The sequence below is a fragment of the Dicentrarchus labrax genome, unplaced genomic scaffold (genome assembly GCF_905237075.1).
Source record: "Dicentrarchus labrax unplaced genomic scaffold, dlabrax2021, whole genome shotgun sequence".
Lineage (NCBI taxonomy): Eukaryota > Metazoa > Chordata > Actinopteri > Moronidae > Dicentrarchus > Dicentrarchus labrax.
Window position 1 is genome coordinate 11,981,967 of NW_026136712.1, and position 26,804 is coordinate 12,008,770.

The 26,804-nt window shown below is 39.6% G+C and overlaps 1 protein-coding gene and 2 long non-coding RNA genes across 3 annotated transcripts; 2 read left to right on the plus strand and 1 right to left on the minus strand.

Annotated features, from left to right (window-relative positions):
* The first annotated feature begins 708 nt into the window (after positions 1-708).
* On the plus strand, positions 709-15,537 carry LOC127373848 (potassium voltage-gated channel subfamily H member 4-like). Its single transcript, XM_051418688.1, has 13 exons — positions 709-1,059; positions 7,461-7,701; positions 8,325-8,482; positions 8,869-9,070; positions 10,105-10,299; positions 10,820-11,019; positions 11,303-11,552; positions 11,643-11,857; positions 12,464-12,502; positions 13,231-13,487; positions 13,758-13,849; positions 14,189-14,265; positions 14,821-15,537. Exons 1-13 carry the CDS (start codon positions 709-711, stop codon positions 14,929-14,931), a joined length of 2,388 nt encoding a protein of 795 aa, XP_051274648.1. The 3' UTR covers positions 14,932-15,537.
* A 3-nt stretch (positions 15,538-15,540) lies between these two features.
* LOC127373815 (uncharacterized) lies at positions 15,541-25,714 on the minus strand. Its single transcript, XR_007886940.1, has 4 exons — positions 25,557-25,714; positions 21,806-21,947; positions 17,255-17,331; positions 15,541-15,673 (listed from the first exon to the last, which is right to left on the minus strand). It is a non-coding gene; the product is annotated as an uncharacterized LOC127373815 (long non-coding RNA).
* LOC127373816 (uncharacterized) lies at positions 19,247-21,337 on the plus strand. Its single transcript, XR_007886941.1, has 2 exons — positions 19,247-19,571; positions 19,828-21,337. It is a non-coding gene; the product is annotated as an uncharacterized LOC127373816 (long non-coding RNA).
* Positions 25,715-26,804: the final 1,090 nt, after the last annotated feature.

Genomic DNA, 26,804 nt, shown 5'->3' on the forward strand with positions numbered 1-26,804 from the left:
TGTTCAGAATGTTTTGTTCGTCATGACGAAGCAATTAGATTTCATACATCTGAATGCCAGTAACTGGTCCAGCAACATAATTATAGAACTGTGCCAGTTCTTGCTGTATAAAGCCTGGTTGCAGACCTGCAGTTTCACATAGATGAGAGGGTAAAGAACAAAAGAAGCCCATATGAACAAGTAATGAAATTATTTTGTAGAAATTAGACTTTTTTTTAAGCTGTTTCTTAATGATAGTATTTCCCCACAAAAATGGTGCAATTGATAGTAACTGAACGATAGTAATAACTTTTGCGTTTAAGTTTTTTGGAGTCAACTATGGGACAGAATTTTTTTTTTAACTTTAATAAAGCATTGTCCTGTTTGTTTGCCAGTCAGCAGAGTATTAGTTATATATAACATATTTGGCTATTAATATCAAATAAGAAAATTACAGGATTGTGTTTGTGTGTTAGTTTTTTTGGTTTCTTGTCTCAAACTTAATTTGTTATAATTGGTCTGTAGGTTTTTATTGTAGGATTTGGAGAATGGTGTCAAATCATGTTGGCTGTGCTGCTTTTGGGGATGATAAGTAAGTATTCAATTAAATCAAATTAAATTAAATTCACATTTATTTCTGTTGATGCATTTATGTAAATTCCCTGACTTTTTGTCTACTGATGTTAGCAGTCTCAGATTTTGGTCCAATTATATTTAGAGACGCGACGGATGAGTGTGAACGCCCTTCAACCCCCATCATCCCGCTGGCAGGCAACAACATTTGTCCGGGAGGGCGAGGGTCAGGCCAGTCTCACCACCTCAAGGCCGGATGCTGGGCAGTTGAACAGGGCACGTGATTGGAAGTTGCTGGTAGACTTAAACCAAAAGCTGTGCTTCCTGACTGAAATCGCATCCACCAACCTGCGACCAGACCTTGTGCTGTGGTCAGCTTCGCTCAAGCACGTGTACATCATTGAGCTCACGGTCCCCTGGGAGAGTGCAGTAGAGGAAGCCTATGAGCGAGCTACAACAACGAGGCTGGACAACGAGGGTCTGACCAGTGGAGGTAGGTTGCAGAGGGTTTGTAGCCACCTCAACATCCAGGCTACTGCGGGAGGTGGGAGTGCGAGGGAAGGCCCATCGGCAGGCAGTCAAGGACCTCACCAGAGCTGCTGAAAAGGGGAGTCAGTGGTTGTGGATAAAGAGGAAAGACTCCACCTGGGCCCTCAAGTGAGTTGATGGGATCTAGGGAGTGAACCTGGGACGCTGGGATTCACTGCTGAACCCTCTGGTGGTGTCGTGGGCCTATCAGCGAAACACCTGGGAAGGAGGGCTCCCACTTGATAACCCAGAGGATGCCATCACTCACTTGACCATCCCACAAGCTACTCTGGATCTCTCCTGCAGGGAGTAGATTGCTATTTGTGTAATTCTACTTCTTACTGAATCGATATCGAAACATTCAAATCAAAATCAATAAATCGAATCGAATTGTGAGGTTTTTAACAATACCCAGTCCTACTCTATAGACACTTTGCATTTAGAGGCCTGATGTACGACATTCCCACACTACCTCCTATCAAGGGCAGGTAGAGCGCTTTAATAGAACTTTACTGTCAACACACAAAAAGCTGACTGAAAGAGCTCGTTTCCCAATATGGTGCATGCATATAACTGCACCCACAGTGGAACCACAGTGTTTTCTCCCTATTACCTGCTTTAAGGGTGTTCCCACTTGTGTAGTCTAGGGTATACGCGGGTATAGAAAATCAGAGAGCAGATGGCATAGAACAGGCGTTACTCACCTGTTTAACTAATGCTGGCTTTACAGAAGAGTGGCTTCATGAAAACTGGGTAACATTTGTATCTGATGGAGCCAGTGTCATGTTAGGAAAGAAGTCAGGAGTAGCAACCAGGCTGACCTCGAGATTCCCAAAGCTTTTTGTATGGAACTGTATGAACCATAGACTTGAACTCGCTGTGTCAGATGCAGTTGATGAGGTAAACTCACAAACAAACACATCAAAACTTTTATCCAGAAGCTATATTCTCTGTATAGTGTGTCAAACAAAAATGAACGTGAACTCAAATACAGCAGCTGAAGTAGGCTCACAACTTCTTCGCATTGGCAGAATCTTAGATGTACGCTGGGTGGCCAGTAGCTTTCGGACTGTTTGTGCTGTTTGGACATCCCTGGGAGCTCTTGTGCAGCACTTTAAAAATGCTTGCTGTGATGAGACGAGGTCCACCAAAGACAGGCAAATGTACAGAGGTTTACTAGACCATGTTCAAAGTCCATTTGATGTGTGGAAGAGAATGTTTTGCGTTTTTTTTAATCTAAAGTGAAATATGAACAAGGATGCATTGTGAAATTCAGATCTGAAGTATTTTATTTAAATAAATGTTCAAAAAATAACTGAAACACCATGTTTGCCTCATCTATATTTTACATTTATGCAGGCTGCCTGTGTGACCAGTAATACCTACAAACTGCTCCTGATCAAGTCATGTTAATTTTATAATAGTGGCACACTCTGGCCCACGCTATCTGTTGCAAATCAGCTGTTCAAAGACACAGTTTACAAAAGAAACTACTGACTTGCCAAGTGAGAGAATAGGTGTCATTCCAGGAATAAGGAATAGTTCACTCAAAATGCATAGTTGTCTCTCACTAGTTTGTGGGCCAGTATTGGTTTAGTAATTTCATAATCCTTCCTCCCTGAGATCAAGCAGCAGAAATTATGTGACGATGAGCAAATACTACTGACGGATTTTTGGGTAAACTAAATAGAGTAGTCTTACATGTCACTGTTTCTAAAACAGGGCGCTTTTCTGGGCTGTGTTAAAAAAGGTCAAAAATTGAGAGTATACCCACTTCTCCAGGGACCACTACACCATCGTGTTCCCTCTGTGTGCTGATAGACCTGCTCTTCAACCTACAGCCCAGTGAGACACAGGAAAGTTATGTAGAGTATGTTCAGAACAAGACAACATCACACAAGCAGACAAGTGGAGAGCTCAGACAGTGAAAGCAGTTTACTGCAACTAAAAATGTATGGTATAGTACCAACTGGAATGTACACTATGATAAATGGACACGATTCAGACATTACACAGTGAATTACAAGAGTAATGACAACTATGAACATTTAAGTGCCATTTAAGAGTAATACCATGTGAATTCAGGAAGAAAAGTCAATATGTGAAGCGGAAACACTCCTTGGTAACTAAATGTCTTGAGACATTTAAAATTGAGGGGGAGAGTTTAGTGCAATAAGATAATTTCTTGGATAGAAAATAAGTTTAAAGAATTTTCCATATGTGCTTTCAAAGTGTTTAAGGGAAGAAGAGGAAAAGTGTTCATATTAGTCAGAATTGAGGGTATAAAGTTATTCATCACCAGTGCCATTGTTACAAAGTAGTACCAGCAAACCGCCAGTCGGTGTCAGTGTTGGTATGTGAACAGTGGATGAGCAGAGGGAGTCACCGTGTGAGCAAGTCAGAAACTGAGAGTCCCCCCCTTTATTAAATGTGGAGCACCAGACTGAGCCAGTGTGACATAATTCTGTGCATCGATACATAAACATTAAGACATAAGACACTCTTTTTCATTGCAGGCAGTTTCTAAAGAGTTTAGCACGGGTATAGGTCTGCATTTGTCTTAAGATGTTGACTGACGATCAGGTTGGTTATTTACTGTCCAAAATAAGATAAAATAAAGATTTTTTATCATTTTGTATAGACAGGATAAGCTGTTTTTTCTGTAGGCTCTCAGCCCCCCCGAGCCTAACCCAAATCCTGCATCCAGCCTCCAGCAAGCTCCAGTGGGCTCATGCTGAGCTCTGAGGTCAGTGATCAGTGAGGTCCATGCCCGTACCCAGTGATTGTTCCCAGCTGTCCTTGAGTGTGTGTGTGTGTGTGGATACGAGAGGTCAGACAAGATTAGGCACTGGGCGTAGGCACAGATACAGACTGGATAAAGGATTTGGGTTTGGCTCAGGGGGGCTGAGAGCCGTTCCTGTGTGGGCTGGAGGTATCTTGTTAATTCAGAAAAACAGAGCAGAATTTTTTTTTCTAGTGAAAGAAAAAACTGTTGATTAATGGACTGGACATGACTGTAAAAAGGCCACAGGATGGGTTAAAAACCAGCATGTTTTCAGCCAAGGTGGATGTTCTGAAGATGGGGAAGCTGAACTGACTGCGCAGCTGTACAGACAATTTTGGTTGAGGAAACAAGTGAAGGTCTGGAAATTAGAGGGAATCATTCTTGGAGCCATTAAAGTTTGTATTTTACAGCACTGAAGATGTGGAAGTTTCTTGAAGAAATAACAGATAGTTGAAGGTATACTATTGGCATAATGTAAATACCAAATGGACATGAACAACTACTACTTGTACTGGTACTACTTGTACTTTTAATACAAGTAGTAACGCACTTCAACTGTTGTGATATGCTGTTTGCTGAATAAAGGGCAACAAAACTTTACAACGACAAAACAAATTTACTCAGTTTGTGTTTTTTGTTTAGTTTTTTTTAAGTTCACTTTGGTTTTACCATGAAAAAGACAGAGCTAAGTTAGCGTATTTTAAGATAGGCCTTTCACTGACCCCTCACCCCTCAAGACTTACAATCTGTCGGTACTGCAGCACCAGCCACACACATACAACAGACTAACGCTTTCGTCTAACAACTGCTGCTTCTTCCTTCAGGGATGTGGGAATCGTGTGCCACTGTTGGAAAATTAGCCAAGCTATTAGCATTTATAAAGTTGTTATTTATTATTGGAAATCAGGAAAAAAGTGTGGTGATGCTAAGTTAGGTTCTGTCTTTTTATCTCTTACCCTCATCCTTTCCAGTTCCCCCAGTTTCCCTGTTTCTAGCTTAAACCACCCTTCTCTTTCTCAACTACACATTTTCTCTCCCTCTCCATCTGTCACTCTACCCTCATGTCATTTTGGCTCCATCCCTCTGGATGCTGCTGTTTCCCCCGTATTGTATCTGTCACTCTGTAGTCACTCTTCCTTCTTTCCTACTACAGCTTAAATATTGAAGCTCTCCATCCACTCCAATACTTAATTTTTCACATTAGTACAAAGTAATTACAAGTATACATGTACTTAACTTCAGGACTTCCCTTTTCTGCAAGTTAATATGTGTACACTTAAGAGGGAAAATACTGTTCTTCTGCTGCTATAAGGATTTTAAATAAAATATTCACGTAAAACTTATGATCTGTTTATAGAATACGATGCATTGATTAAGATTAAATGACCCAACAGCTCCACTTCAAGCCACAATATTAAAATGCTGTTTGCACAATATAATATATATATATATATATAATAATGCATCTGTAATAACAACCAAGTAATATAATTTATAATATAACACTGACACATACATTTTTCTGCATAATAAGTATGTTTACATTTGATACTTTAGATATTTTGTAATGATAATTTCACTGAGATTGTAAATGCAGAACTTTAACTTCTAATAGAGTATTTTACTTTGCGGTATTGAATTTTTAATTCAAGTAAAATGGATTAAAGTACTGAAGTGTTAAACAAAGTAAGGAGAAATGTAACGTTACAGTTATATCTGGGAAGAAAAGCCGAAAATAAAAGAGAAGGGTGAAGCATAATAGCAGATTAGAGATAACATATTTTTTAAAAAAGCACTAACATAACGTTACTTTAAGAAACTTTGACCAGGTTCTAATTCTGTATGGTCGTTATGTTAAACTGAAGGTAAACATAGCAACGGCACTCAACGGACAGTTAGTTTAAAGTTAAGTAATAACGTTAACTGTTAGTTTAAAGTCATTGTTAAACTCACTACAAAGAAAAAAAAAAGTATGAAAGAAATTGCTGACCGTTGCGAAGGTTGGTTTCGGGTAAGTACGACATATAATGCAATGCTTTCTGAGTTATCCTTGTGTTTAAAATAGCTAATGTTAATGTTAACTTTTAGCTGCTAACGTTAGCTAGCGAATTCCAGCCGTAACCTCCAGCGGGGATGTGAGCCACGGCTGGGAAAGTCATTAGCATTCATAAAGTTGTTATTTATTATTGGAAAACGGGAGAAAACTGTGGTAAAGCTAAGCTAACGTAGGTTCTGTCTTTTTTATCTCTTACCCTCATCCTTTCCAGTGCCCTCAGTTTCCCCGTTTTTAGCTTCTCTTTCTCTACTCTCTCCCTCTCCATCTGTCACACACTAGTCCCCCCATAGTCTTATTTCTCCCACTTCTTCCTTCTTTCCTAACTTAAATATTGAAGCTCTCCATCCACTCCAACATCCAATACTTCATTTTTATATGAGTACAAAGTAAGTATAAGTTAATACTTGTACACACAAAAACTGTTCTTCTGCTACAATGCTGTAAGGATTTTTATATAAAATCAGTTTATAGAATATGATGCATTGATTAAGATTTAATGACCCAACAGCTCCACCTCAGCTAGCCACAATATTAAAAAGCTGTTTGCACAATAATGCATCTGTAATAATAACCACATTATATCATTTATAATATAACACTGACACATGCATTTTTCTGCATAATGAACAATGTGATCCTCTGCCTCCACACCACAACCAGCCAGATCCACTCTGACTAGATCTCCATTTGTAGCCCATCGGCCTGAAAGTGGGGTGCTGTTTTGTTTTAGACCTGCTGCTTTGTTGCTCAAGAATAATCACTTGGAGAAAAGTGAAGTTATATTTTGTGGTACACATTAAAGGTTGAGGATCCTCTGCAATAGTCTAGATTCTTTTGTCACTTGGTAATCCATGTGTATCCTCTTTTAACAGCTTTTATCAGTGCTAAAGCCTAAAGGATGCTGGGAGATGTAGTTGGAACAGTAAGAGTTAATCAACTGCAAAGACCAGCAATAATAAGCTGTGTGACATGCAGGCCCATGTGTCCCTGCAGTGCTGGGCTTCTCTTTTAAAAAATAAAAGCAGCTCAGGACTCCAGTTCCCCTCATTTCCTTATAATGGCTCAACTGACATTGTACTGTACCACCTGAGACTTAAAGCACTAATGGCATTTGGAGCGATGAAGTCAAGCCAAGGCCAAGTCATGTATGAAATTATCAGGGATCGTTGTTGGTTATAAGTTCCCCCCTCACCGACCACAGTTATTGTTAATGCATGGCCATTTAAAAGGTTTATCACTGTCTACAGGAGGCTGTCAAGAACAGATAACCAGCAGCATTACCATATCTGCTACACTTCAATCATCAGCGGTCAGAGCACTAGAGAGGGTGTTGACATTTACCTTGTCTCTTTCTGCAGAATCTTGGCACTGCAATGACCATCTGATTATCATTTATTTTCACAGCACTCCACCTCGTGACCATCTGGTTATCAACTTATTCATTTATGCAGCTTCTCTAATGTGTATATTTATCAACATATGGCTGCTATTATGTTATTTTTTTCTTCTTCTACACTTAGTCTACCTGTTCTCTTACAGAGTATCACTGAGAAGCCGGTGACACCGGAGTACGAGGTGGCACCAGTGCAGAAGTCGCGCTTCACTCTGCTCCACGACAGTGTGGCCAAAGCCCTGTGGGACTGGCTCATTCTGCTGGCCACCTTCTACGTGGCTGTCGCTGTGCCCTACACCGTCAGCTTCACGCCGTACCATGACACTGTCGCGGCTTCATACTTCACCATTGTCAGCGACATTTTAGTGGAAATGCTATTTATTATAGGTGAGGGTTAAAAAAAGTTACTTTGCTCAACTAATTAGTAGTTATGACCATCATCAAGCCAATTCTGTCCACTCATTTTGACATTTTTTATGCCATGACGTGAAACTTTTATCCAACATCTGTTCACTTTTATGGAAGAGGTGTCCAGCATTTTTAAAGTGCTCTGCACATTGCCATGTGTGCTTTCTAGAATTTTAAAATCCAATTTTGCCACCACCATTATCATCATCTTACCTTCTGTCAACTTCTCCTAACTGAAATTTGTATTTAGTGATGAGCCATCATCTCTGCAAATATCGACAGCTTGGATGACAGACGAGGTTTTGCCTTATCAAACACACACCCAGAGGTCTGCCTGTTATGTGCTGGCAACAGTCTGACACTGGGGTTAGATGATTTGTCTAACAAACTCAATGATCCATATGGATGCCTTAAAACAATGGCATATTCCAGCTGTGTACATCACATACAGGTGAACCACTGGGATTTAATCTGAGTTTGTGACACTTCCTTACCGCATACAATCAGTTTTATTTTATCAGCCACTTTAATGAATGTGAAAATGACTATACCTTATTTCAGTTACTGAGAAAAAGAATTACCTTCGACCTTTATAATTGCAGACATTATCCTGAACTTCCGCACCACCTTTGTGAGCCAGTCAGGGCAGGTGGTGTATGAGTCGCGCTCCATTTGTGTTCACTATGCCACCACCTGGTTCTTTGTGGACTTGTTGGCTGCTCTGCCCTTTGACCTACTGTATACCTTCAACATCACAGTGGTGAGTACAACTGGCCAATAACATGTCCAGTCTTCTTTTTATTCATTGCCCTGCCATCCATGACTGCTGACATAAGCAGTTCAATAATTATTCATAATACACAGCAGTTTGCATTAAATGTACAACCTTTAGAGATACAGTAAATTGCATCTGTTGCCACTTCCTTGCCTGCCTGTGTGACGATTGCTCCTCAATAGTGAATTTTACACAGGAAAAGCACATTTGTTTGAGCAAAATAAGTCGCTGCTTGTCCAAGCTGTGATATTCAGCTGTTTATATTCAGTATATGTACAGCCAAAGTTTCCAGATATAACAAAGCAGAGGGACTCACTTTCTCACTCCTTTTCCCCATCAATATGCCCCCCATTATTGCTTTTCCTTTTCAGAGCCCCTTGGTCCACCTACTCAAGACTGTACGCCTGCTGCGCCTCCTTCGTCTTCTTCAGAAGCTGGATCGCTACTCCCAGTACAGTACCATGGTGCTGACCTTACTAATGTCTGCGTTTGCCCTGCTGGCACACTGGATGGCCTGCATCTGGTATATGATTGGAAGCATGGAGATAGAGAACAGTGAGACCTGGGACATTGGTGAGTCTGATTTTGTTCAAGCATTGCTGAAGCTGAAGCTGTTTAAGTATGAAGGTCAGGACGTGTGTTTCATCTAACAAGAGCGAGAAAATATTATTTCTTGTCAGTGTAAAGGATACATGGAGTAATAGTTAAAACTGATTTTTATCATGTGCCATCACAAATCTAATATTTTATTTAACTGCTCATTTCATAACTTAAGCACAGTGCTGACTATATAGATTTGATTCAGTTTCCATAGGTGCTGTTTAAGTCAGTTGGTTCCTTTTTAAAAAGGCAAACATTCCAACAAATAAGACCATAGACTAGGTTTTGCCAACACAGTGAGTAGACATTTGTTGTGTCCCCACTCAGCTTTAAATACTCATGTCTCACCTATTGGGATCCAATCCAATCCAATCCAACTTTATTTGTTAAGCACTTTAAAACAACCAAAGTTGACCAAAGTGCTGATGTCTAGCTCTGCTCAGTGATAAGATGCTGGCAAACACCTTACTGTGGCACTCTAATGAGATCAAAAGCTGATATAAACAATTTGACATGGAGAACAATAAAAACCCATAATCAAGAACTGACTGTGATATACAGAAAAATGAAACACCTGGTCTAGTCTGCTGTGCAATGTAATGTGTGTGTGTGTGTGTGTGTGTGTGTGCATAATTTTCAGTCAGTATATTCTGTGTATAAGAAGTTAGGTCATACCTGCTAATTAACACTCTGCCTTTTTTATACCTGGAGGAACCAATATAATTCTGCCCTGTCCTGCACTGACATGTCAGCCTCCTGACACTGCTGAAAATCTCCTTCTGACACACACACACACACACACACACACACACACACACACACACACACACACACACACACACACACACGCAACATACACTTTGTCTCTCTTAGACCAGCATTGCAGTACCATCCTGCCACTACCACCTAGCTCTGAGATGACAGAAGACACACAGGCATAAAGTTAACTAAATAGTATATTTTTGACATTTTTCTCTCATGCTCTCTCTCATGCCTTCTCATTCAAGGGTGGCTCTATAAGCTGGGCAAACAACTGGAGACGCCCTACATCAACAGCACGGTGGGCGGCCCGACAGTACACAGCTCCTACATCGCTGCCCTTTACTTTACCCTCAGCACCCTGACCAGTGTGGGCTTTGGCAATGTCTGCGCCAACACCGATGCTGAGAAGATCTTCTCCATCTGCACCATGCTCGTTGGCGGTATGTCTGACACCAGGGTACATTCTCTCTCTGGTGTCCTGGCATAACAGTGCCTCTCTTCGACACGCCAGGGCAAGAAATTGGGTTGGGTGATGGTTTTGCTGGCCTTTGAGACGCAGCTTGTTGACATCTTTATTAACCCTTACACAGATTATTTAAGCTGAAGTGGCAATTATTGGTTCAACAACCGAGGAGATAATCATTGTGTTTATATATTCTTTTTTAGACTGCTAGTCAGAACAGGATCTGTAAATGACTATTGCCCCTGTGTGGATCAATAGGTAAATTATTAGTAACAAGTGTAGATGTTTGGGTAGTAAACAATATAGAATTATTATTTTAAAGCAGTGGAAGGAGTAGAAAAGTAATTTTTTATTTTGTTACAGTTTAACCCATTCAAATTGTGGCTGAAAGAAACAGCCTTCAGAATGAAATTCCAGACTGTTTTATTTTTACCAAATATTCAGGCTATAAACTATTATTTACTGTCTTCCATGTCGTTTGTTTCCGTCTCACACAGCTCTGATGTACGCCCTGGTCTTCGGTAATGTGACGGCCATCATTCAGCGTCTGTACTCACGACGTTCTCTCTACCACACACGCATGAAGGACCTGAAGGACTTCATCCGTGTCCACCGTCTCTCCCAGCAGCTCAAACAACGTATGCTGGAGTTTTTCCAGACCACATGGTCTGTCAACAATGGTATAGATGCTAACGAGGTAGGGGTCCCTTTCATTATTGTTGTCACTTAATACTTTTGTAATGGTGGTGTCTGTCCTCAGTAAACTTCAGGGTAATGTTTAGATAACATTTGAGCACATTTAAAATCCACTCACAACCCTTTGCAGCTGTAGTTGTTTTATGATCTTTCACAACACTTGGCCGCCTGAACACCAGCAATTGACATCTTGAAATTCAAAAGAGGGTAACTGGTGGCGACACAGTCCATTCCCTAATTACCGATCAGTGTCACAGCTCATTACATCTGTCACACATCCCCAGCTCCTACACGACTTCCCTGACGAGCTGCGGGCCGACATCGCCATGCATCTGAATAAGGACATCCTCCAGCTGCCGGTCTTTAAGGGGGCCAGTCGTGGCTGCCTGCGCTCACTCTCCCTCCATATACAAAGCTCCTTCTCTGTCCCTGGGGAGTTCCTTATCCGTCATGGCGATGCGCTGCATGCCAACTACTTCATCTGCTCTGGGTCTCTGGAGGTGGTTAAAGACAACATAAAAGTGGCAATGTTAGGTTTGTGTGCACTTTTTTAGCATCATATTTAAGGTTTTAATGTAGTATAAGAGGGGGCAAGAAAGTTAATATTTAATGTTTTGATTTCAGGACCAGGGGACCTGATTGGGTCTGACCTGCCTGGTACAGACCAGGTGATCAAGACCAATGCCGATGTGAAGGCGCTGACCTACTGTGACCTCCAGTATATCAGTGTGCGTGGCCTGAGAGAAGTGCTGAAACTCTACCCTGAGTACGCCAGTGTGTTCGCCTCCGACATCCACAACAACCTCACCTACAACCTGCGTGATGGCAGCCTGGAAGAGGTACTAAATACACACTTGCACACAAAAAGTTGCATTGATTAGGGCTCCATTTTTCACAATTAAACCTGTCACAGTCATCTATTTAAACCTTTATATACTTTACAAAGACTTTAATTCAATATGCTTAAAACTGCCTACCAACCCACAAAACTTCAGCCACTGTCTTACTCACATGTTTACTGGTAAATAAGGATAAAATGATGAAGAAAAGCTTTCTAGTCAAATGGGGCTGTTATTAGAGGAGACAAAAACTCAGTTCTACCATTGGCATCACACTATTCCACTGCTCAGCAGGTGGCGATAACACGCCAAGTCTTGCTGCAATATACCAACACTGTGAAGAAGAAGACTGTAGGCTAATAAACAAGGAAAATTGGCTTTGCACATGTTTTGTGAGGAAGTAAATGCACTCACTACGTTAGTCCTCATGGATACACTCGATGCATTTCGGGTTAGTAACACTGAATGTAAACTATTGTTTGTTTACAGGAAAATTTCAAGGGGCACTTCTAATTTCCAAAGGTGTAATTTCTAGGGTTCAAAAGTTGAATAAATACATGAGGCTGTGTCTTTTGTAATCCCTGTTGCTTGTTTTTGTTCCTGCAGGGCCACAGCCCGTTCTCAAGGTCCCACAGGCTTTCCCATGTGAGTTCAGTTCAGCCTTCTTCTTTCAGAGGTGGTATTATTCATTTTTCCACAAGACATGGTTTCCTTCACATACTTGGTTTTTAGTGGGCTTGTGTCTGATTTTTCATTTAAACCCCCCATGTTTTTCTGGGACATACTGTATTGCTGGTGATTACCATAGGAGAGTTTGTGCAAGGACTTACCCTACAGGTTGAAACTCATTTGGAGAGAGCAGTTCAGACCCCGGAGTTAGCTCGCTAACTGGGTCACTAGCTCCCCTAATGGGAAACCTTTGAGCCACTTGTCTCACTATATACTGTATGCTCTATGCCCCGCCTTATTTTTCTATTGTTAAAATACAGTGTACAGTGCTTTCTTGGTCAGATATGAAAAGTTAAATTGAATATAAAACCAGTTGTTTTTACTCACAAGCACACAGGCATCTTGTGGTTAGAGCATAAAATATTTGTGACAGTATTAAAGTAATATAATTAAAATACTATCAGCTGTAAATTAAATGATGCAATAATTGCTCTTTATCAACAGCTTTTAAAATAAATAGATTACTCATAAAATGTTAAGGAAGAAATATATTGTTTTCCAACATGATTCCAATATTTAAAAATCTTTCAGTATTGATGTAATCATTATTCAGGTATTTCCCTTAACATTAAAAAATTGAGGATTAGTTCACCCTTCATTAGTGAAACCTTTTGATGGTGCTTATTGTATTTGCTGTGTTGTAGGAACCCAGGCTCCCTTTGGAAACAAAGGGGGACAACCCTGATGACTCCTTCCTCCTCTCACCAGCGACCCGCTCCCGTCGCAACCTCCTGCTGCCCAGCTTCGGCAGCCCTGTTCGCCCTACCCCCCTGGGAAACCTCCAGGGGGATGATCTGCGGCAGTTACAGCACAACGGTTTAGAAAACCTTAGTCATGGCCTTCACGGGCAGAGCTCATTCCCTCAGCCATCATCAAAGAAAACCCCAGATCTTAATCCCAGGTAGTGTCTACATTGATACAATGTCTACATTAAATTACTTTTCAATGTTGGTAGCTGGCAGGCCAAAATAAAGAAATACACCACACACACACACACACACACACACACACACACACACACACACACACACAGGAGTGTCCACCCCTCCAGACTAGGCTCTTCTCCTCATGTTCAAACACACACGGGCCTCAGATGATAAAATAATCTACTGTTACATTTACATAACATTAATTACTCCAGCTTCCCTCCTCTTCACCCCTTCCCCGCCAGGGTTGTAGACGGCATGGAAGACAATAGACACACGTTCCATTTCAACGTGGAGCACAGCGGGCCTAAGGCCAGTACAGGAGGCACCACCCAAGGTAGGCCAAACCGCCACCAGCTGCGAGAGTAACCTAGGTGCCAGATGGCTGGAGGTAAACTCAAGAGTTGAAACAGTGGATACAACACTGCTGCTCTGCCTCCTTCTGGGGAAATATGAAAGTGCACAGGAGTGAAATGACAGCCAGGCGTCTGAAGAGTCAGAGAACATGTTAAGGGACTGCAGAGGTCAAAGCAGGGAACAGATCGTCTGACCTGGGCTTCAGTCATAATTATGTTTCATATTAATATTGATAAATCCTTGCAGTGGTGTCCTTGAGTTGTGTGTTACTAAGTCAGCTACTGTTGGTGCTAATGTTTTCTCCTCCTCATTTCTCCAGACTCCACACAGTATAATGCCACTCTGCTGCTGGAGACGGAGGAGATGCGACAGAACTTCAGTCAACTCAACCAAAAGGTAAGGTACAGCCCCTCAACCCAAATTAAGACAGATTGGACCAAATATAATGTAGAATCAGCTCTATGTCCTATTCATCATTCCTTCTGGCTCCTGTCTGTTAAGTATTTCAGAGAGATTGAAAATAAAATACAGGAAGAATTAATCAACTGGAAAGTCAACAGAAAAACAAAATAAACTGAATGGTTCTTTCATAGATGCATTTCTGGCATTCTCATTCAATGAGCCATGTTTGTACATCTACAGGAAAAAAACATCCAATTAGATCAGGTAGACTCATTTTCTGCCATGTATCTGTCCGTGCACTATTCAACCTAGCTCTGCTTTTGGCCCTTCTCTGGCCCCCTTTGCCTCTTGTTTCACTCCCTTGTTTACAGTGTCTGCCTACTTTCATACCTATTTGCGTCAGAGATTAAACCTTAAAGATAGAAGCTGATTCATTTGTCCCGCTGTGCTGGGGACTTCATTGGGCAGAACTGTTTTTTATTTAAGCTGTTCATTGTAATAACCAAGTCTTTTAATTACACAACTAAACTGTGTGCACTCTCTACTCAGGTGGACAGATTTAATCAGGAAGTATCTGAGAGTCTGCACCACATAATACACCTCCTCCAGGCCCAGGTATCCAGCCCTCCCACAGCCCCCAACACTGGAATATCCTTTTAACCTAGCCTCAGCCTACCAACTCCAACATGAAGGCCATGGCCACCAAAGCAGCCCTCATAATCTTTTTTTTTATTTAAAAAATAAAAAAATAAAGTTCCACAACAGTGGCTTCCAGTATATACTGTATATTTTTTCCAACATCCTCAGAGCAATTTGCAGTTGATAGTACCTGTTACCTCCTTGCATGGTAAAGTTGTTTATTCTTTTTCCAAAGGAAAAGGTTTTCAAATCAATGTGTAAGCAACATGACAACCTGTTAATTGTGTACACATATACTGTATTTGTAAGGCAGACAGGTCAGAGTAGTTGGATGTCATTTTTCCTTTTTTTGGAAAAGAAACACAGAATAGAGTAACATGTTCTATAAATGACTGCTTAGTTGTAATAGAACATCTCATCTCAGTCAGAAATCCAGTTTAAATGTAAAATAATGAATATCCAACTCCGATTTAAGCTTAGGAACTTTGTGTTAAAGCTTCAGAAAAACTGGACTTAACGACTTTTTTCTGTATTGTACATTCATCAAAGTTAGACTTTGTGTTTGACAGGTGGTTGTGCATGATCTGAAACCCATTCTCAAAATATTGTTGCATGTATTCAGTTATGTCATAGGACTTAAATGTTTAATTTGATGGGTTATTCAAGTTTCATAGTCTGAGAAAGGCGGACGTAGTTGTAGTTTAGAAGTAGAAACATCCATTTTGTTCAGTCATTGGAGAGGCCGGTGTGCAGTACTCTGAAACTTGGAGAAGATAAAGACTTCAATAAATACATTTAAATAAAAGTATAATGTCATGGTATAGTCCTCCATTTGTAGTAATTTTGTTTGTTATCATGATTTTACAGTAAATCTAATAAAAGTTTATTCCTAATTATAACATGACATGAAACTGGCTGGTGTTGCGTTAGGAGATTTTTTCATCACTGGAAGATTTGTTGTAGCTTGGTAAAAAATTAGGTGATTTATCAATATGATGTCCCAAATGTATAAAGCAAGGGCAGGTTGGTTTGATTTTCACATGTGTGTATAGTTTTTATTGGAGATGGGTAAAATTTGCTTTGTTTATACTACGTACAAATGGTTAAAATATGTCCTTGGATGTGTTTTAGATGATTAAAAAACATTCTTGATCCTCCTCTCTTATTTGTGACTATATGTGAAAGAGTTGCAAGACCAGCAAGAAGCTGTGTTAATCAATAATTAGTGCAATCAACCTAAAATCAACAAATAGAGATGAATCAACTGTTCTAGGAGCTACAGGGGGCATCATATTTGTTCTAACTTTGAAGGTATTTTAGGGAATATTTAAGAAGATTGGTGCTCAGAAGGTTTAAGGGTTATGTCAAATCAGCATTCATAATGTGTTGCGCTTCAGTTAAATCTGGTTTTAAAGTTTGAGCCACTGTACCCCACTTACTTACACTGAAAACCTTAGTTTACCCTAAACTTTTACAGCTACTTCCCAATTTAAAATTAATGAATTCTTTTAATTAAACTATTGAAAATCCCAACAGTGCAGCCACTAGAATGTTCGGCTTTCCTAAAAAAAATAGAGGATTTGTGGCTGTTGTTTCTCTCATTAGTGTCTGTGGATTCAATGAGTTTCTTGTCAACGCTTTGGTTTATCCCCTTTTCTCACTAAGGCTGATCCGTCTCGACTCTTTATCCGATTATATAAGTGAACATACAGTATCTTTCATGTATTTGTGGAGAGGGAACTGTGAGTGTGCTTAGACAAGAACTTTAGCAGCAGCAGCAGTGATTCCTGATCAAAGTCAAAAAACAGCTATGAAGTTTAGCTCTTTATATGTCTATGTACATTTTATTCAAGCTATTTTGCTTATCTTTTTTCATGTTGGGCTTAAGTACACCAAGATGTACACTACTCTCAAAAAAACATTCATGATTCATGTTTATTTTGAGTTTCATGTCCCTTGGCTCAGTTTCAACAGGTCTGTTAACCACAGTTAACAACACAGCATGCCAGTTTTCTGACAGCTTCCTGTCAGAAAACTGGCACACAAAGTACAGCCTGTAAACAAATAAAGTCATGTATTCTCTTTATGGTGGTTTGATGATTATGACAACATTTGATTTAGCAAGAAACACGTCAAAGAACTGACACTGTTTATTTAACTGTAAAGGAAATCTGGTGGAAAACAAAACAAAACAGTGGGGAAAACATCTCAATATAACATCACATTTTCAAATCTCTGCTTAACTAGGTTATTATCATTTATTACAATATTGATAACATTATTAGTATTCTTAATATGTCTGGTTTGAGTGGTCATGGTGTTATCTGAAGGGTTAATGATCTACCTACGATACAGTGCGTGTCCTGTAGGGGTGTAAGAGTGTGTTTTCCCAGCATCCATGACTGTCCTTGATGAGTCACTCTGTGAGGAAAACCCAGATGACAATTTCAAAAGTTTGAAATTCACTGAATATGCAACAATAATGGAAAGATTGCGCAACAAAAGAGGATAAAAAGGAAGCCAGAGTATCAACTCTCCACAAGGACAATCACATTCATTCAGGTGGGATATGTTTGAGGTTTTGCATATGTGGATTAAATTGTTCTTACATTTAATTGGTGTCTGATCTTCTAACACTTTCCCATCTTTTCTTATACAGAGGCTTTTGCACAGAGACGTGACATTGTGAAAACATGAAGACTGTGATTCTTGCTCTGTTTGTATTGTTGGCTGTCAGCCAGAGTGAGTTGACGTGCAACCTGCAGTCTATTTTACCTAAATTAAAATGAAATTGCAGAGATAGTTTGATTAGGATGTTGAAAAACTACTTTTTTTCCAGGTGAAGGCTTGAGGTGTAACTGTGGAGGCCTGAAGCAATGCTCAAGCCCCGTGGAGACCTGCTACGGTTCAAACAATGTCTGTGCCAGCGTCATCATTTATGCTGGATCCCGTAAGTGCTTTAGTCTTCACTCGGCTGGAGCAGCAGTAACAGGAGGTGGTCACAATAAAGTGAACAGTGACTACTACTACTACTGCTACTAATAATAAGAAGAAAACAGTACTTTCTGTAATAATCCATCCTGTCTTTTTCCATGTTTTCACAGGTCCCAGCTACTTCAAGGGTTGCATGACATCAAATGAGTGCATGAGAATGAATCATCCAGGGATTTCATCTGCCTCTTGCTGCAGGACTGATCAGTGCAACAGATAAATGAATATCATCATCATGACTATCAGCTCTGATAAATTAATATTCTGCTGTCATGTAGTGTCTGTTCTGCTATTCTCATAATAAAGAACAATGTGTTCTAGTTTTTGCTGTTTATGCCTCCTCATTCTTTTATTCCTTCCCCTCTCATTTTTCTCTCAGAAAATTATTTTATTTCTCATCAGAATGTGAAATCCAGCTAAATATTATTTACCAGGTGGGTTAGTCAAAAACATCTTTTTCTTCTTGTTCCTGAAGTTGGATGTTTGAGCTTCACTGAGCAGAATGATTTTGACACTAGAAGGATGTTGCATGATGAAAGGGAAAGTTTCTCTGTGCTCATTAAAAATCAGATTTTAACCGGCGGGGGGGAGGGGTCTACAGGCATGATTTGTGACATCACAAATACTTTAGAAGTCAGTATGCCAAATTATACAAGTGCGATGTAGAAACTGGAAGCCACCAGTGCACAAACACTGAGAATGGACTTTATAGTGAAGTAGGAGACATTGTGACCAGCTTAAAATGAACAAAAGACAACAAGTCATGTTTATTTGTAAAGTCGAACATCTCATACAGTGACATAAAAATAATCTGATTCTAGGATCCAGGCTTGTCACTGGTTAGGATTGAAGCAGTGTTTTGTTCATTAAAAATGGTGGCTGTAATGCTTGTTTTGATTCCCCAGCTTTGGTTGTCTCTGTCTCAGTTCTCAGTCTGGCTAAATCAAAATCACCCTTTTCCAACATTTCATAAAACTCTACATAAAGTCTTAACGTTTTATTGCATCGTGATTAACATTACATAATTTTCACACCTCTATATGTATATATATTTTACTTCAATTTCTCATCTCTATCATAATTTTGTTTTGTTTATCATTTTCATTCAAGTTTGGTTACAAAACAGTTGGCAAAATCTTAGCACAAGGTCCACTTACCTACTGGAAATTTCAACAAGGACCCGTCAATCTAAACCTTGAGCTTCTTATATTTGATGATCGTTTATCATTTTTCAGTGCTCTGTTGTTGTAATTATTATAAAATGATGCAGACGGAAATAAACATTGAAGTTCATAAAAGTCACAGTTTGTCAAGCAAAGCCATGGTGCTATTTCAACATTGCACACTGCTCTCCATGTCACACAGTTTGTTGGAGAACAACTGTAGAGTTAATGATACACTGGATTTGCATTGATTGCTCAACATGTCCAGATAAATAAAAAAAAAAAAAGCTGACAGCCTGACAACACACGTTTAAGGTATTAAAACCCCAGTAGGACAATTTATCAGGTGAGCTGTCTTTACATTTTTTTATGTGGATTATAAGAGTGCTTCCAGCAAAACCTGGCATTTAATTTCTCTTACAATAAAAAGATTGATGTTACCGAGACATTGTGAAAACATGAAGACAGTGATTCCTGCTCTTCTGGTATTGTTGGTTGTCAGCCAGGGTGAGTTTATGTACAGGGAACACAACAAACCTGCAGTCTATTTGAACAAAATGTAACAGTATTCTAATCCTAATAGCCCGGTGGCACAAGGCTTGCTATTTAAATGATTGTGTTTCCAGCATGTCTGTTATGAGCAAGTTTTAAAGCTAAAGGCCAGTAATTTGATAATTGTGAAAACTCAAACTATTTTTACTATTACTAAAAAAACTAATTTGTTATCTGATAATCCATCCTGTCTTTTCCCATGTTTTCACAGGTCCTGCCTACTACAAGGGTTTTATGACAGCTAATGACTGCATGTTCATGAACTGTCCCGGTATATCATCTGCCTCTTGCTGCAGGACTGATATGTGGAACTATATATGTGATATGTGATACGGCACGGTGCAAACAGGCAATAAAAAATAAATTTTCTATAAATAGAAAAGACAAGTAAACAATCAAAAATTTAACAGACATAAAATAAACAACAATCAAGAATTAAGGCACTTGGGTATCTACATGGTGAAATAAAATAGGATAAATAAGTAAAGTATTTAAACAGGTGAGGTAGTGCGGTGTAGTGCAAATAAACAGTGCAAATAAACAGTGGAAAGTGAAATGTGCAGTCGAGGGGGGTATTGCACAAAACCAAGATATGGGATTAAGCCGGGATATGTTGGTTATCCTGGCTTAATTTTGCCTCAAGTCAGCAGGTCAAGTTACTATGGTGATTTATTCTCTGCAGCTAGCCTGCTCCAGACCAGGTTAACAGCCAGGCTAACATTAATCCTAGTGATTCACCTGTATTTCCACCGTCAATCCTGTGAGGAATTAATGTGTTTTACAGCATGTCCATGGTCTTTCTAAGTATGTTGCATCATTTTAATTATCCTGCATTAAAATATTACATATATATTGTCATTTCTCATTTCATTTAAATCTGTTGGCTGTTTGTAATTGCAACAGTCTTTTTATATTGATCCAAGTGGTAGTATTATTACTCAGGACAAGTGTTATATTGCTATGCTAATGAAGACTGCTTGTCAAACTGCCGTCAGAGGTTTCATAAATATGTGTTTTATTGCAGTAATTGAGATTACAAAACACAGCTGATGAAGTTGCAAAGGTGTTTTCAATGAAATCTGTGACAAGGGCAATATAGTAGGCTATATATATATATATATATATATATATATATATACACACATCTATATATATGTATATATATACATCTAGTACATAGTGTTTTTTATTATTTCCCTACTCTTACTGTTTATTTATACTGTTTTCTCTCTATCCGCTACTGTTACAATAAAGGAATATATTTATCTATCTATCTATCTATCTATCTATCTATCTATCTATCTATCTATCTATCTATCTATCTATCTATCTATCTATCTATCCAACTCCCATTCACCTGTTCCCTCTTCATAATGGCTTACCCTTTCTTGGAGGATGTACTGGATGAGGAAGCCCTAATCCTCAGACGAGCATTTAGTCATGAAAGAGTCTTCCGGGACAGGTCAAACCCATTGGCCTTTGGAGATGACTATCTCATTGAGAGATACAGATTCTCAGGTGACGGACTAAGATATTTATGTAGGCTGCTGGGTCCAAAAATACAGCACCAGACGGCAGGAAGCCATGCTCTCACTGTACCACAGATGGTCTGTGTTACATTGAGATGTTTTGCAAGTGGGAGCTTCCTTTATTCTGTTGGGGATGCAGAGAACCTCAATAAAGGAACCATTTGCCGAACATATCCTGGCTTGGTGGGCCGCCCCCTGTGCTATGGTTTTTTTTTTTTAACTGCTACAATCATACAGACATTCAACATGTCAGCAGACATCTAATCTATTCACCTCATTTGTTCACTGTTATCTACTTTAAAGTCACTTACCAGCCTGCAAAATGTTCTTGGATCTAACTTTTTTAACATTTTTAATGTAACTTGCTGCCAGGTCTTTTTATGGCCAGACAAGTTTGTTCTTTATGAATTGTTTGCACTTAATCCTACTCTACATTTAAGTAACATGCACCTCTACTTGCCACATTTAAAGCAAAGTGTACAACAGTTGATTAGTAACTCCTTTAGTCCTTTAATTGTAGCCTAATTATGACAGTTCCAGTGGAGCACTGTTGTAGTTTTGGACTACTTAAGCATTAAGCCGGTCCGCTATTGTCTGCCTGGCTTTCTCTCTTTCTTTAATTATGGCATTGATATTTCCTTTTTTTCTTCTATCTTTTACCTCTTCATAGAAGGGGAGGGGTCAGTACCACACGGTGATGCAGCTTGTCAGGATGCTCTCGATGGTGCCTCTGTAGAAGGTGTGCATGATGGGAGGCGGGGCTCCTTCTCCTCTCATTTTGCAGAGAAAGTTATCATGGCATCTGTCAGTGGGTGGGATATATTAGGCAGCAAGTTAATATTTTGTCCTCAAAGTTGATGTGTTAGAAGCAGGAAAAATGGGCAGCGTGAGGATTTGAGCTACTTTGACATTGGCCAAATTGTGATGGCTAGACGACTGGGTCAGCATCTCCAAAACTGCAGCTCTTGTGGGGTGTTCCCAGTCTGCAGTGGTCAGTACCAATCTAAAGTGCTCCAAGGAAGGAAAAGTGGTGAACCAGTGACAGGGGCATGGGCGGCCAAGGCTTATTGATGCATGTTGGGAGCGAAGGCTGGCCGTGTGGTCCGATCCAACAGACAAGCTATTGTAGCTCAAACTGCTGAAAAAGTTCATGCTAGTTCAGATAGAAAGAGCAGCTGCAGACCAGTCAGGGTCCCCGGGTGGTCATAACGTTATGGCTGATTGGTGTATATCCCCACATACCTGCCTGTTTGCTGTATTAGGACCATCCTCGCTACAGGGTGCGGGACCCTTAACAATCTCCCCTCTAGAAAACAACAAACGTATACACACATTTCTTACAGGAACTAGGGATGTCCGATAATATCCGCCCTTCGATATTATCGGACGATATTCACTAAAAAATTTAATATTGTGAATTATCGGTATCGGGTTTTTATAACCGATGTTTGTTCTGTAGGCTTCAGCATTTCCGAGCCTGCATGAACGCAGCATGGGACGTTTACCGGCGCGCGCTAGATGACGTATAACAACAACAACAACAACTACGCTAGACTGGTTGGTTGCTAACCGTGGCTAACAAGCAAACAATTTAAAGATGAATGATTTTAATATTAACACAAAATAAGTGCAATGCACCTTAAATATTTTACCCTGCTCTGAGCTGTTCCTTAACCAAACTAACAATTGGCTTAGAATTTACATTAGCACTCCTTCAGGTCCATAATACAATTAAACACATTAACCAAAGCTAGTGCCTAGCTAGCGATTAGCGTTAGCGCTCTTTTCAGTATTAATACAATGAAAGTTGAAGTTGTTCTCTTATTTTGTTGTTCTCTTATTTTGTTGTTCTCTTATTTTGTTGTTTCTTATTTTGTTGTTCTCTTATTTTGCACAGACAGTGTTTACATTTGGAAAGCCATGTTGCATTTATGTATGCATCCAGTGGGGCATCACAATAAAATGAGGCATAATGTGTTAATTCCACAATAGGAGATATGTTATGTTGTTACCTAACAGTTTTGGTGTAAAAAGCCTGCATATATCGGTATCGGGTGATATTGGTATCCGAAATTGAGAGTTGGACAATATCGGAATATCGAATATCGGCAGAAAAGCCAATATCGAGCATCCCTAACAGAAACACAATTGTCCACTGTATTTGAACGCATCTCCAAAATACACTATTCTCAGCTCAACTGAAATTACAACATTTCTCTGTCATTACTGGCTTAGTTTAGTTAGCTTAAGTTTAAGGATGATGGAAATTTCAACTATATATAACACAAACAGATCTGGGATAGTAATGTGTATTGGCACTATCAAGGGGAATCCATGGTAAACAAAACAGATAATGAAACAAAACAAAGATGTGATAATGAAATGGCTAGAAATAAGTGACAAATACAACTAGATCAACAAAATACAACAAGATTAACTGCCACAGTTAAAATCTTTAGATAAAAATGATGTGGGTATGGAAGTTAAGAAGATAAAGCCAGAGAGAGAGGGTGTCCTTGCTCTCTCTCACACACAAACACAACCAGCAGAGAAAGTCACATCACATGTTAGGTCAAACAGTTAACAAACAGTTTATATTAATGAAAGAGCCAGTCAGTCTTGCAATAAATTACCCAGCAGTGTGCAAAACTGGACCACATCCAAGTTAATAAATTAACACATCAACGTACAAAAAGTCCTTAGGAATCACAGTCCTATCTTTCTAAATCCTTATCTCCAACAACATGATCAAAGATGTACAATAATAATGGTTCTACTGTCCAACTGTAGGTGGTGTTACATTGATAGTGAAACTGTGAATGAAAACAGGAGTAGCTGAGTGTACAGTCCACACTGTCCACCTACCATCAACTGACCCCAGTGAATAACCAATGTAACCTTTTAAGCAACTACTATGTTGTACGGTGTTCCAACTTTCTGTTGTTTGCACTGTACAACACATTGTAACCCTGAATGCAGCTACATTATTACTGTGATTAACTCTGGAGCAAAGAACTAAATAAAATGGTTTTTGAATTTGTGAGATTTTAGTTAAAGCAAATGAAAAAGAATATGCAACGTAAATAATATTCAATAACATTATATTGTCTAGTCTGGGGATTTATTATACCAAGATCATTTTTTTCCCCCTAGACTGGTCCATCCCTTGTGTTAGTGGTTCAAACACAAAAAAACCCCTTACACTGCCAGTTGGCTTCCATCCCAGCATGGTGTGTTGTGTATTGTATATGTTTTTGTTTGTTTTAAAATAAAGTATACAATAACAAACCCTCTCTTTAATTGTTTTGGCCTTGTTACTGTCTCTGGCAGAGATGTTCACAAGTCTTTTTTTTGCAAGTCCAAGTCAAGTCTCAAGTCTCTAAAAAATAAAAATCATATGTCTCTTCTGGTTGTAATGAGCCTTCTGTCATCTGCTGCTACCCGGTCACTTACTGGGGAGTATCTCTCTTCTACCCCTGACATGGATGATATAGCTAACATTTTTATGTGTAGCAAAACACATCTGGAACCACATGTTTCTGAGAGAAGAACTGGATCTAAGCTAATGTTGCAGGCTATATATCAATCTTTTATTTCTGATTATAGAAAGGGTTGCTAAAAAACGATATAGACTAACTCAGGGTAACAGGAAAATATTGCTATTTCCTCAGGCCATTAAGACTCCTGAACCAGAACTTGACCACTCCCCCCACCACCAGGACTCAGCCTGACACTCACACATACACACACCCTTGCACATACTTTAATTTCTGATTCCATTATTTAGATTATATTTAATTAAATTATTTACATCATATTAGTTTGATTTTATTCATATTTATCTTATTTATTCTATTTATAAGGCCAGTTTAGGAGTAACCAGGAGACATTTCACAGCATGTTACTCTGGGACTTCTGTATGTGACAAATAAAGTAATCTTGTAATCTTGTAAATCTAACATTGTTAGTAATGCAATAATAACTAATCATCCAAGGTTTGCACTCTGCAACCGTATTGTTTAATTACACTGGGTCTCTAATGACACATTCCTCTATCCTCTCACTCAAACTCATTGTAATGGTAACCTGGTAAACCTGTAACATTAACGTTACTGGTCAACAATTAACCTGTAACCTGCCTGTAAGCCGACAGTATAACTATGTATTTTTCTACGGTTAACGTTAGCCAGTAAGATGGTGGCAACGTAACTTTAGATGATTAACGTTACCCGACCTTTTTTTTTTTTTTTTTTTTACGTCATGTCAACGCCACTCAATGCAAACAAGTGCGACAAGCAAACTAACATCCACTCATCTATTCAAATATTCAGTTACAAAGCTAGTAGCAAGCTAAGTGAATGTTACATAGTTGATACTGAGCTAACCGTCCATATGCGCTAATGTGACTGACCTATCCAGGTGAGTTTTCAGGTGCCTGATAACATTTGATGTGGTGGATCCAGCGTCCTTTATTCGCAAGGCTGCTGACTGCAGACTTTGCAGTCAGCGCTCCTGTTGTTGGTGCCGTCCTATCTCTGGTCTCTGGGAGTTTCTCTCTCCAGTGTTTGTAGCTTTGGTGCAGCCTTTGCTTAAGTTACGTGATTGAACACATTTAATGACACCAACCCCACCCAAATGTTATTATAGTCAGATCTATTTCTGCTCTAATGACGTGGCTGTCATATTATGAGCCTATGCATTCACAAAGTCTTTAATTGTTTGCCAGCTCACCTTCCTGCATTGGGCAGCTGTGTTGTGGAAATTTCTCTGCTGCTGGTGAAGAATGAAATAGAGAACTTCTGCCGGCCGACAAGTTTATTTTCTTTGCAAAGAAAAGGTCAATCAACACACGAGCGGTCAAAGATGAAGAAGGACCCCGAACATGGGGATATCTAAACATTTATACCTGAGGACCACCTCTTTCACACCCCTTTGTCTGCTGTAGGGGTCTGGCCTTCCAGGAAGTGCTTTCCCACCCCTCTGCCCACTGCAGACATCAGGGCCGACCCCCTGCTGGTGTGTTTTACATATGAGGTGTCCTACAGGATCTTGCATTCAGGTGCAAAGCCAAGTCCAGACATCACAATCTACAAAACACAAAAGGACCTGGCATCTTGTGTTAGGAAGGGGGAGGTTGGGCATCTGCAGTGGCTGAAACAAAGAAACTGAATCTACCATTACAGCTGCTACTATGTTGCTTTTAACCTGGATTAGGTGTTCAACTCCTTTGTAATTATCTAGTATACTGTACATTGAATTGATTGTAATAATATACTTGAAGTGTGCACTGTGCAACTGTATTATGTAGGAAAATACAAATATTGGCTTGGATATTGGCAGATAATATTAGATGACTCGGGTCAGGGCAAAATTCTTCTCAAGGCAGTAGTGTGCTTGACCTGAGTTGGCTGCCATGGACAAATGAGAGCGGATGTCCAAAATTGTTGTTTGTTGACTGTGGTTGCAGCTGAAAGTAAATAAAATTTGTTTTGACCAACAGACTTGTGGTGCTGGATTGTGCGCTGAGGGAACCCACGGTAGAAGTACAGAGACTTGCTACAGTCTTTATCATCATCTAACCTTTATTAGGGTTTGTGCATTGCACAGCATGCCGACAAAGAAAACCAAAACTATCTACATACCACTAAAGGTGAGTGAG

Excerpts from the sequence above, each read along its gene's own strand:
- LOC127373848 (XM_051418688.1), top strand. The coding sequence starts at position 709 with ATGAGTGTGAACGCCCTTCAACCCCCATCATCCCGCTGGCAGGCAACA. Across the intron at positions 8,483-8,868 it reads ATACCTTCAACATCACAGTG|AGCCCCTTGGTCCACCTACT; the intron begins GTGAGTACAACT and ends TTTCCTTTTCAG. Across the intron at positions 11,553-11,642 it reads CATAAAAGTGGCAATGTTAG|GACCAGGGGACCTGATTGGG; the intron begins GTTTGTGTGCAC and ends TTTTGATTTCAG.